Source organism: Misgurnus anguillicaudatus, chromosome 10, assembly GCF_027580225.2.
Source record: "Misgurnus anguillicaudatus chromosome 10, ASM2758022v2, whole genome shotgun sequence".
NCBI classification, from domain to species: Eukaryota; Metazoa; Chordata; class Actinopteri; order Cypriniformes; family Cobitidae; genus Misgurnus; species Misgurnus anguillicaudatus.
The window spans coordinates 12,878,297-12,890,959 of NC_073346.2; the positions used below are offsets into that span (position 1 = coordinate 12,878,297).

The following is a 12,663-nucleotide window of genomic DNA, read 5'->3' on the forward strand; positions in this document are numbered from 1 at the left end:
CTAGCTTCTGTGCGTAAGATGCCATGCCATGTGTCAAAACTTCAACATGACACACCCTTGATTTTACGACGGGGCGCTGCGCAGACTGTTCGTTTTGTGACATCAAAGTACCGCGGGAGCGATTTAAAAACTGTGATTTCCAATCGCTCTCGCGGTTTTTGTCATAATGTTGATCTGCGCAGCTTCGCATGAAGTACAGCACATTTGATCACACCCAACCGCTGCAAAAATCCACAGTTCTGAGATATAAATGCATGCATCTGTGAGTGGTTTATCAAGAATGATTTATTCATATTTACAGACATTAAACTAAATGCGAATTCAATCAGCACATTCGCCCACAGTGAACATGCCATTATGTTTAAATACCTGTTTTAAACCAGCAAAACTGAAAGAAAATATATAAATTACAGATATATGCGTACAGTAAAAATTACTAATGAATAAACGGCATTAAAATAGCTAGGGTGTCTCGATCTGGGGTTTACATATGACGTTAAGTCACGTGGTTCTGATGCTTGAATCAAAGTCGACCCGGTTCTTTTCAATGAATCACTCTGGATTGATTCGCCCTATGCTACGACATGTAACTTTACCAAATTGATTCGCGAATCGGTGTAAACGAATCGGACATACTGACCCGTTGAATCAGTCGAATGTCAAAGAAGAACAACAGCAAGTGTGGTGGTGGAGTCATGGCAGATCAGGCAGTGTTAGCGGACACGGGGTAAGAGTCACCCTTTAAACACACTTTTGACTAACTTACAAAATCCCCCCCAGCATTATTATTAACAAGGTACAGGTTATCAGTGTGTTAATTGTTTCTTCTGTTTACGCGAGTTGTATTGACGTAAACTGTACGCCATTAAGTGAACTGTTTGTTTACAAGTGACGATCAGAAAAACCTAAAATTATACTTTTAAAAGTTTTATGTTACTTTAAAAAAAATCTTACAATCACAATACAATACAATACTAACGACACGTGCACCTGTCAAATCTTCCTAGTCCCCACATAACGTTAGTTAGTAGCCTAATAAAACTTTAATAGACTGTAATACAAATGTAATAACGCGTGATGATTCACTGTGTGTTTGATTCTTTTGACTTTAGACTGACACAGCGTGTACTGATGTTTCTCGGTATTCATAGTCTCTTCTTCAATGTTTTCAGTTTCTTGGACAAGACAGTGAGGTAATCTGTGTCCAGCAGTGTTTAACAGACTACTAACTCCAGCTAACTAACTCATATGTTACTTGAATTTAACATTCGTCATCCATATGTCTAACTCTATGTATATCTAGTTAGTGTCATATTTATACACATGGGCAATGTAATGTAAAGTGTCACCTTGTAGGAGTACAGTACAGTAGATGATAATGAACAAGGACTTGAAGCCACAAAATTCAAATTTTGGTTTTGTGGGGTCTGTAAAGTTTACCATGTGTAACCAATGTATTACTTGTCACTGGGTTAAAAGAACATTTGCCTTTTTAATGTTTCTTTTTTAAGTTTGATCATTGTTTTGGTGGTCAGTTGTTTGTCTTTTACGCTTTCCATGGTTTCCTCCCAGCTGCCTGTCATCTGTTGTAAGTTACTGAGAGATGCTTACTTTTAGTTGTGTTGTAGATCATGGTGGATAACCAATTGGCTGCCATCCTGGTGCCCAACATCTCAAAATCAACTGAAGGAGGCAGAGGAGAGGATGCTACAGCGTGAGTAACCACCATTGTTTCTCTGTATTTTGTCTGTGTACAGTAGGGCTAGGTATTGCGACCCATTTGACGATTCATATACATTCTTCATAAGGTTTCGATTAAATTTCAATTAATATTTCATTAAAATGTTAGTTTTGCAGAGACATGGAATTTGTTTTACATAAACGCTGGTAACTGAAACTGTATCTCTAAAATACATTAACAATAGGCTCACACAAATGTTTAATGATATTTACCTTTTACTTTGAGTATCAAACATTGTAACAAGAAATCATAAATATCACATACAAGGTGCACAAACTAAACAATGCATACAGCTGTAAAAAAATAACATTTGTAAATGTGCAACAGTGAAATTTATTAACAACTTGAAACTATGAAATAAACCGCTAACACTTTACAATAAGGTTGTATTAGTAAACAATATTAACTAACATAAACGAATTATGAACAATATAGTTTTTCAGCATGTATAAATTCTTGTTTATGTTTTTGTTAACAATGTTAGTTCATGGTGCATTAATTAATGTTAACATTTACAATGCTTGATTTTATAAATGCCAAAATTAACATGAGCTAAGATTAATAAATGCTGTAGAAGTAATTTGTTAATTGTTAGCTAAAGCATTAAGCACTAATTGTTAACAAATACAACCTTATTGTAACGTGTTACCATAAATCTGTTTCCAAAATTCATAATATGTTCAAAACAGACCCATAAAGCCATTGTTTGGACGTTGCATACAAAAATATTGCCAACTTCATCTTTCGACATTTTTAGGAAGAGAGGCAAAGTACAGATAATATTCACGTATTATATGCGCCATGAAATACATTTTAATACTTAGAAATTAGTCTTTGCAAAATGATTTTGACTGATAATCTGTTAATCTGTGTAATTATCATGTCTAAATTATTTTAGGTGAATTAATATGTACTGTACTCTTACTGTAAATCGTAGTTTATATGTGTTTTGATAAGTAAGATGAGTGTATTTTAAACTCAATGCAGTACATGAAGTTACTGAAAAGAGAGTCTCATTTTGTAGCTGCCTCTAGGGCTGTCACAATGATTAAATAATCGTCTCATCGCGATTGTTTGACCTCATCGCGGTGATTTTCGATCACCGCAATGATTGCACATCTCTCAAAAAAACACAAGGGGGAGCTGCAGCGCCTGAATAAACGAGACAGTATCTGATTACTTTTAAATATGTGTTATCTGTATTAATATTTGAAGAGTTTAGTTGCAAAACGAGATAAATCAATTTTTTTACTTTTTTCTCAAAACATGTTTATTATTATGTTATCATGTTATTATTTTGTTTTATGGTGCTACTTAGCTGTATTTTTTAAGTTATGAAGGTTTAAATCAAAACAAACCAATTGCAGTTGAATTAAAATTAATTGGAATGCACAACCAAAAAACGAGATTTCTGAACAATTAAAAAAACTGTGGTTATCTCGTTTTGCAACGAAACTCTTCATTTACTTCCAGATAAACCTTGCAAAAGTCAAAGCAAAAAAAAAAACCCCCAGACAATTAAAAGCCCTAATGGCCAAAGCCCTAAAACAGCCCAGCGCAAAAATCGTCACAATTTATCAGGCAATTAACCATCAGCCAAATTTCATAACCGTGACAGCTCTAGCTGCCTCTGTAAATAAATGAATGAAGTTAGTACAAAACAACAATTTAAGTAATAACTTTAAGTAAAATGTTAATGGGGATAATGTGCATGATTCATTAGTGTTATATTAAAACATCTGTGTATTTTTATTCACAATGTAATAATTTATTCTACCTCTAAGTTTAAGTTCATTTTTGGCTGAAGTTGCATAGCTTGTGCTGTTGGCCGACTGCTTAATGCAAACTAAATAATACCTTCACAAAGCTGTATCAAGGCATTATTTTAAATGACTGCAGTGGGCAAAGCCACTGTGAAATCTTATCAATAAATAATACATTAATTTAATGCTGGTTGATAAATATGTACTATATGTTACAGCAATAAATAATGCGATCAAGAAAGTATGATTATTGAGATGTCAAAATATTCAGAAGCAGATGCTGAAGTTGATGCTTAATGTTTCTCAATGGGAACAATTGACCACAATCCACTAAAATCTTGCATTCAGCTCTTACTCCATTTGGGTTTTAAACAGTTACTAAAAGTCTTTACTAAAAGTAATTTCTGATGGCTAAAATCCTGCCCTACACTTTATGTCATATACAGTAATCTTTTTCACTCCGAAATAAGTTACATTACTTAAGTAAAATGACTATCTGTCCACAATGATTTTGCACTAATACAAAAATATTAAACGGGCACCTATTACGCAAATGTATGTTGGCAATGTGTGAACAACCCTACAATGAAAAACATTCACCCACTCCTTTTTTTATCCCCATTAAACCAATGCAGTCTCATTAGTTATGCAGTTTTGATTCCCTTGTTAATGTGACATCACACTGATACAGACCATGGCCACTGACTTACTGTGCGTTCACACCAGAAGCAAAAGAAGCGAATAAACCGCGCTGTTTGTGCGTGTAGTTGGACCCTTGAACATTTTGAGTTAACTCACTCAATTGAGTAAAGAGTGTTTTTACAACTTACCAGATTGTTCGACCTCCTCACTTTCTTACAAGCAAGATTCTTTTTATTCCTCTTTCTATAAAAGTATGAAGATGTGTTGTACAGCTCTGCGTGTCCACATACAGCGACGATGTTTTTGTCCTCCATTGTTTTTTGTATTTCTGCCTCAGCTCGCTACGTCGTAATCACGTCACTACTAGAGCAAGCTCCTGATTGGTTAATGCGGCGCGAATATCCACCAAAGTTCAGATTTTTCAACTCGCGAGGATGTCTATCACGTCTTTGCGTTGACTTAACATGTAAATCACTTGACAGCACCATGACAGCCCTACATTACCAAAGTTTCCTTTCTCAGCAAGCTGTACATTGTCATATCTCAATAGTCAGATACTATTATGTACTACTATGTATTCACAGGAATCAGATCTATTTTTAACTGAAAGCGTTCACTGTCCATTTTGGTAAGGTAGTGAGAAACAGTAGCTCATTTGCATTTACAATGAGAAAATTTTTGCTTCCATCCAAATAGGGGCATTTTGGACATGCTATAAACAAAAAGATCTGTGGGGTATTTTGAGCTGAAACTTCACAGACACATACTTGGCACACCTGCAACTGAAAAAATAGGCACAGTTTAAAATATAGATTATTACTGTATCAAAATAATGGAGAAACTTTTCTTTCTTTCTCTTTACATTTAATTCCTATCAGACATCAGAAGCAAGTTCTTCAAACAGTTCGTCAACATATCTGACAACAACATGTTGTGGACATTGGTGTTTAAGGGTCCCATGGAAAGTAAAACCCCTCTTGTGCTGCTGCATGGATTTGGTGGAGGTGTGGGACTTTGGGCCTTGAACCTGGACTCTCTCTCTCAGCAAAGGCCGGTTTATGCTCTTGATATGCTGGGCTTTGGCCAAAGCAGCAGATTTCACTTCAGCACGGATGCCCGGGAGGCTGAGCTCCAGTTTGTGGAGTCTATTGAACAGTGGAGGGAGAAACTGGGCCTGGAGAGCATGATTTTACTGGGCCATAACCTCGGAGGATATCTGGCTTCCTCCTATGCAATTAAATACCCTACCAGGGTAAATGCGGAAAATAGAAATAATTCAAGCTGAATTACATTAAAATGCAATGCATTTGTATATAATTTGCACATGGACTGCAGCATAGTTATCTCATTGCTTGTTTTCTAGGGTAAAGCATTTGATTCTGGTGGAACCATGGGGGTTTCCAGATCGACCTGAACCCGGAGACCAAGACAGACCCATTCCTGTGTGGATCAAAGCTTTGGGGGCAATGCTGACACCATTCAACCCCCTTGCTGGTCTTCGGCTGGCTGGACCGTTAGGTAAGATTTACCCCAGTCTGAGAGCCTAAATAAAATAATAAAAGTATTAATGCGAGCAGTTCAAATGATAATTTAAGATTTAAAGGTCCACTGTGTAGATTTTTAGCAGCATCCAGCAGTGAGATTGAGAATTGCAACCAACAGCTCAGTCCACCGCTCACCTCATAGACATTTTATACGTAGATGCCTCATAATGTGCTGGAACGTAATCCACCGTCGCCGCCATATTGGTTGGGTCTCCTCACTCTAGCATAAGAGTCAATCCAAGTCAACGGAGAGCTAGCAACTATGCCAGTATTATGTGCAGCTTACGGTTGCAATTACCAGCACAGTATTGATACCAGATCGCATAGGATTACCTTTCACAAATAAGATTGAACAATAATTTGGGTTATTTTATCATTTATAATATTATGCCATTGTAACTAACGTTACGTACGTGTAACCAAATTTGTTTTTTTTTATAATTTATAATATTATGTAATTTTAACTAACGTTACTTACGTGTAACCAAACCGTGTGAAAATCAGGTAAAAAATCAGGGAGTTATGTAGCTGTACCTTCGTCAGTAGAAATAAATGCAGCTAGAAAACTTATCCAAAATGGCGGCCGCGCTGATACATCAGCTCCAATAGGCAGCGTCAATCTATGAGGCATCTATGTATAAAATGTCTATGGCTCAACCCTGCCTTTTTGAGATGCATAGAGAAGCTACGGTAGCCGCCACAGGACAAACATGTCATCGTCATAGAGTCTGAGACAACGTAGTGACAAAACGTGCACTATAGAGCAGTTTGTCTGTTTAGGGTTACTGTAGAAACATGGCGGCTGGAAATGGCCCACGGAACATGTAGCAGTGATGCGCGGGTCAGTGTAAAAACAACCCGCATCCGACCAGGACCAACGTTTTCAACTAACCCGCCCACAACTCGCTTCCCGCCCCACATTGTTTAAAAGAAGTAATAGTTTAAAATAGTAAATTGGCATCTTTATTTCAAAGGTCCCGACCGACTGCGACCCAAATATCATTAAAAATATTTTTGGATGACTCATAACTGCTGGTGACTGCAGGCACCCGCTCATTTTGAATCAATCCGCGCATCACTGATATGTAGATAAAAACTGCTCATTCTATGGTAATAAAGAACAATACAGTTCATTTTTTAAGGATTTTATACACCACTGATAATATAGTTATAACATTTCTGTTAAGAGATTCTTCTAAAATTACACAATACATCTTTAACTCTTTCCCCCGCATTGATGAGTTTTTTCGGCAACCCTGTATTTCCGCTATTATTCACCAGGTGGTGCTCTTCCCCAAAAACCTGAAAGTATTCCCTTCAGTGTTACAAGAAGTTGTGGTTTAAAAGTGTATATTTTTTATTTTTCTTGTCAAAAATGACAAGCAAATTACGTGTTGAGTTAAGTGTTAATTGTTGGTGTCTATTGAAGTCCATTAAAATGAGAAAAATCGTGCAATGTTTTCCTCAAAAAACATACTTTCTTCTCGATTGAACAAAGAAAGACATCAACATTTTGGATGACATGGTGGTGAGTAAATTATCTGGATTTTTCTTTTAAGAAAACGGAATATTCCTTTAATGTCCGAAATTACAGGGATTTTACACATGAAACAAAAACTAGTACATTACAAAACTAATAGATCTGTGGATTTTAGGTGCTTTCAGTTGACGCTTGATCTTTTCTTTTGACTACTCTTTGGTCTAGCCACCGATGCATTTTTACGTTATTAAAACAGAATGGCAAGAACTGATATCACAGTTTCGCAAGTGCATTAAAAATCTACTTAAATAAGTGACGATTGTATAAACACTTGCCTAGTTTAGGTCATCTTTTGGCGGACCACTGGGAGGACCACACTTTAAGAATTACTGCCTTAGGGCAAACAAATCAAACTCCATGTATGGTTTGAAGATCGAAGTCCTTCACAAAAACGCAATTATCTCAGCTTTTTGCACAAAATTTGGTATTTTTGAAGAAACCTACCCATATTTGAGAGGTGATAACAGAACAAATAATTTTTTTTATTTTTATTTGATATATGTTTTAGGGATGCTCCGATCAGGATTTTTGCAGGCCGATACCGATCACTGATTTGTTGTCTTCGTGATCGGCCGATACCAATGCCGATACCGATTTTTCAAGCTGATATGCAAGCTGTTTGATGACTGTAACTTTTAACATTTTTTCTAGATAAAGTAATAACACAGATGTTGCCTTTGTTATATTACTTGCAGTAATAGGTATATTATTGTTTTAATAGAGAATCAAATAAATTAGCACAACAAATATTTCTTCGGCAAAGAGAAATTTAATATGCCTTTAAAAAGGCTTATGTCTGTAAAATCTAATGAAAATTAAACACTTCACAGTCTTTACTGTATGAATTAAATATACACGCATTCGTATGAAGTACAACAGTTCTTTAGTGAAGAGCAGAGAGTGATTTTATTGAGAGATGAATTAGGTTGCTGTAGCTTTAAGACTTGACAGAGATCGCTCTGTTCACGTGCACTGATGACCGGCTGCTGTGTGTGCGCGCGGCGGGTGTATGCAGACGAGAGCAGCTGTGAGGAAAATTAAAGTTTAAACGCTCAAAACTTTAAAACGCATGCAAATAATAAACTTTTGACATGAGTATGCAATTGTCCGCGATAGATATGTGTTGTATACGCTGTTTGATGGGTATGTGAAGACGGCTCGCGCTGTTAGGACCGGACCGCGTCCTCATAAAAAATACACATATCTCTGTAAAGGCAAAGAGAGAAATGCAAATATGCACGTCGCTCATGAGCCACGGGTTATAAAAATGCTCTCACTGCGTAAAAATGGTCTCTAACTGCAGCCGCATTGAGGAGCCATATGATGACAAATGTAAACAGAAAGATCGGTTCACGAGATCGGCAAATTTAACGAGGACCGATCGAGTCATTTAATGCCGTTATCGGCCGATACTGATCTCTGGCCGATCGATCAGAGCATCCCTAATATGTTTATATATATTTAAGACAAACATTTTCTTGAAGGCATTAAACTTTTTTGAAAATCATAAAAAATGCTGGCTGGCAACTTTAAAAAAAAGCACTGACGAGAAAATAGTTAATGTGCTTATGTATCATAAATTAAAACCACCACTTGTAGCTCAATGGTAGAACACTGCATTAGCAGCGCACATGGTCATTGGGTCTGAAACCAGGGAACACACATTAAAATATATACCTTATTATGCACAGTAGGGCCTTCGGATACTGGTTTCAGAGTGTTATACTGCACCTTAATGCCCAGAAATCCCCTGGCATAGTTACAGTAGATCTAAAATAGATGTAATCAGACATAAGTCACAGAGACATCAATGCAGAATGGATGATAGGATGAAACATTTATAGGTGATCCATCATTTTTTGATAAATGTGTTTTTTATATGCGTGTTCACGTTGCCCTGCAGGTCCCACACTTGTGCACACACTGAGACCGGACTTCAGAAAGAAATTTGCTGCTGTGTTTAATGACAGTACAGTCACTGACTATATCTACCATCTGAATGTTCAAAGCCCAAGGTAACATATCCGTCTTCCTCTCTGTCTCTCTGTGAATTATGTCGTACAGTATATATAAACTTGCTCTCGTAACTGTCTACTAACTGTTTATTATTATTATTATCATGTTTTAGTGGTGAAACAGCCTTTAAAAACATGACCATTCCATATGGCTGGGCAAAGAGGCCTATGCTGCAGAGAATTGGCCTGATTCACAGCGACATCCCCATTACTGTGATCTATGGCTCACGCTCCAGCATAGATGGCCACTCCGGCAATTCAATCAAAGAAATGAGGCCAAACTCCCATGTAGAGATCATTGTGAGTTCTCCATTCACCCCTCACTACACACTGACATTCACTCACACGTGGCATACACATTTTATATTGCCTCAAAGGGATCTTTTCCTCCAAAATTAATATTCTATTATCATTTATGCACTTGCTTGACTTCTGTATGCCACACCAAAATACACCAAATAACGTTGTTTTAGCCATGTAATATGTGCTGTCACCTTTTCTTAAAATATTTGAAAACTATACATGGACCGTTGTTATGGTGCAAGCAAATGAATAAAAAGTGGCTTAAAGTAATATTTGTAATTCCTCCTCTCCATAAAAACTGAATTTATAAGTCGAGTTTTGCTATGCTGTAGTAAAATTTTGAGGGCTTGTTATGTAATTAGGTTATATGAGCCGAATAAAAATGACAACCATCTGATGATTCAACTTGTTTACTTACAGTGGTACTCTTGGTTAATGTCCCTGTACTTTAAGCATATGTTAAACTAATTTATGTTGTTTTTAGGCTATTCGAGGTGCAGGACACTATGTGTATGCAGACCAGCCAGAGGATTTCAACCAGAAGGTACTTCATATCTGTGAAACACTAAACTGAAGTCCTTACTTTCTGGAACTATGTCAAGTTAAACGTGGCATATGCAGTATATCTACATATCAGGGAAACTTTATGATGCCAGTATCAGCTCAACAGGATCATCTCGAATTCAAGCTAAACTGGATTTGGAAACCTGATGTTTGTTTTGCACCACTAAAATGTAATACATATTTTTATATGTGACATAATTTTGAGTACAAGAACCATATGTATATTTCTAAAATATTGTTCGCCTCAGGTTGTAATTACGTGTATTACAATGTGATAAAACTGGATGATATTTATTTTGTGGCACTGAGCTTTATCGTATAGCTTTATTTAAATACTGTTTAAAGAATGGATAATATATTAATGATTGATTTCAATCTTTGACATGACTTTAATCAGTCAATATTAAAGATATTAAGGCTGATAAAATGTACATTATATTATGAAGGATGATATGTAAAAAAAAAACAGTAAATCACAAATTACTTTAGCTTTCACAGACTGGGTCAAATATAATTCACAGCTATTACAGATTTTAGTTAACCTAAATTAACTTAAATGTCAAGCACAATTAAATGTGATCATAAAATCAGTAATTTTGTAATATTTTCATAGATTTTAGATTTCATATTTTATTGTTTATAAACTCACACAAACATTTATTGGTAATTGTAACAGCATTGATTGTGTTTTTTTCTACCTCATGCAATTGGTTATATATATATATAACCAATCAATGCTCCTAAATATATATATATATATATATGTATATGTATGTGTATGTGTATATATATACACATACATACATACATACATACATACATAAAGCATGTGAAAAAATAGGTCATTGGAATTTGGCTCCCCTTGTGATGTCAGAAGGGGATAATACCGCTCCTTAATCTGCACTATCCAACCACGGCACTGCCATTTAGTGCAGAGATCAGCTCATTTGCATGTTAAAGGACACACCAAAAAATTTTACATTTTTACTCACACATACAAAGTGGCAATTTTAACATGCTATAATAAATTATCTATATGGTATTTTGAGCTATAACTTCACATATGTACTCTGGGGACACCAAAGATTTATTTGACATCTTAAAAAGTTTTGTGAAATGTCCCCTTTAAACTGTATGACAACGTTGGGTTTAGTGCCTGAAAATCTTTCTATAAGCTGCAATATTTCCGATGTGTATTTGTATCTATGTTGGTGTGAGTTGCTGTAAATTATAAAAATTAAGTTGAATGAATGTTAATCTTAGTTCATCTTAATGTTATAATACATTTTTTAAATCAAAAGATATAACTGTTAACAATAGTTAATGCACAATGACCTGAGCAATTGCATTGATATTAACTAACAATATCAAAGATTTAAAAACTACATTGCTCATTGTTAGTTCATGTTAGACCTAAAGCATTTACTAATGTGACTAAATACAACCTTATTATTAAGCCCGCTGATTTAAGCTGAAATTAAGCTAAAGCTTTAGTGCTATTCTTTAGAAAATGCAAATCTAATTTTAAATGATTTTATAGGAATTTGTAAATAATATTTAAATGAGATTTTTAGTTAAATAAAACATATTTTTGTCCATCTTTTTCAAATGTGTTATGCACATCAAGTATATTTTCTTATAATTCTTTTGAATACAGTCAATGAGTTGTTGCCCCCTGCCCTTAGGGACATGTGAAACACTCATCATATGATTCATTTTGGTCACACCGTTGCCTGGCGACCATCGTGACACAGCAGACGGGGAACATTCTCAAGATTTCCAGCTCATCATTTACATGTTAGATTAAAGTCCACGCTTTAGGAGCATTGATCGATCTTGATGTATGTCTGGCATTTCTATCTTGTGAAAAGGATTCTCAGACAAACCATTGACACAGAGCGCCACATCTTTAGTAAGAAGGAGACATGGTGGCCATTCTAAAGATCTGTACATAATGTCTGTTTATATCCACAAGAGGGCACAATGTTACACTGCAGGAAAGTTACCGCCCTGCACCTTCCCCCCTCCATACATACACATTATATAGTCTATACAACTCACTGACTATATTGTCAATGCAGTTAAGCATCAAGGGCCATCCTAACATCCGCTTCATCAATATTAGACTCCCTATTCTCAACCCACAGGAAACACTTTGCTTCACTTCCTGTGTTTGTGGTAATGCCCAATGACCGAAAGTGCTTTGTTGAATTAAAGTGAAAAGCACATTTTAGCCTTGAATGCACTCAACGGTCTTGTGATCCATGAAGCATTCGGTTTCAAATACTGCATATAAAGCATCACAAGTGATTACTGGTAAACAAGGTCTAGTAATGTCTTAACCTGGAAATAACATAACTAAGGCCAGCATTACTAGTAATATTATACTTAGCTTATACTTAAGGTTAGGGATTTGAACAAACACCCAATGTGTGCTACGGACATAAATGATTTTCAGTAATGTGAAACCACACATTAAAGAGCGACGTGTACCACGTCCATCTAGCAACTGCATAGCAACTTGCTAAAATCATTGCAGTGATGTGTAGGA

General features: G+C 35.9%; 1 protein-coding gene across 2 annotated transcripts; it reads left to right on the forward strand.

Annotated features, from left to right (window-relative positions):
- The first annotated feature begins 587 nt into the window (after positions 1 to 587).
- abhd5a (abhydrolase domain containing 5, lysophosphatidic acid acyltransferase a) lies at positions 588 to 10,371 on the forward strand. 2 transcript variants are annotated; one of them, XM_073871887.1, is made up of 8 exons: positions 601 to 727; positions 1,113 to 1,193; positions 1,629 to 1,714; positions 5,025 to 5,404; positions 5,517 to 5,664; positions 9,134 to 9,245; positions 9,359 to 9,545; positions 10,033 to 10,371. In XM_073871887.1, exons 1-8 carry the CDS (start codon positions 657 to 659, stop codon positions 10,120 to 10,122), a joined length of 1,155 nt encoding a protein of 384 aa, XP_073727988.1. In that variant the 5' UTR covers positions 601 to 656; the 3' UTR covers positions 10,123 to 10,371. The 2 variants fall into 2 exon arrangements, with proteins under 2 accessions (XP_073727989.1, XP_073727988.1); XM_073871888.1 differs by lacking the exon at positions 1,113 to 1,193 and having other exon boundaries at positions 588 to 727.
- The last annotated feature ends 2,292 nt before the right edge of the window (positions 10,372 to 12,663 follow it).

Coding starts and splice junctions, on each gene's coding strand:
- abhd5a (XM_073871887.1), top strand. CDS start 657: ATGTCAAAGAAGAACAACAGCAAGTGTGGTGGTGGAGTCATGGCAGAT. Junction 1,194..1,628: donor TTCTTGGACAAGACAGTGAG/GTAATCTGTGTC, acceptor GTTGTGTTGTAG/ATCATGGTGGATAACCAATT. Junction 9,246..9,358: donor CTGAATGTTCAAAGCCCAAG/GTAACATATCCG, acceptor ATCATGTTTTAG/TGGTGAAACAGCCTTTAAAA.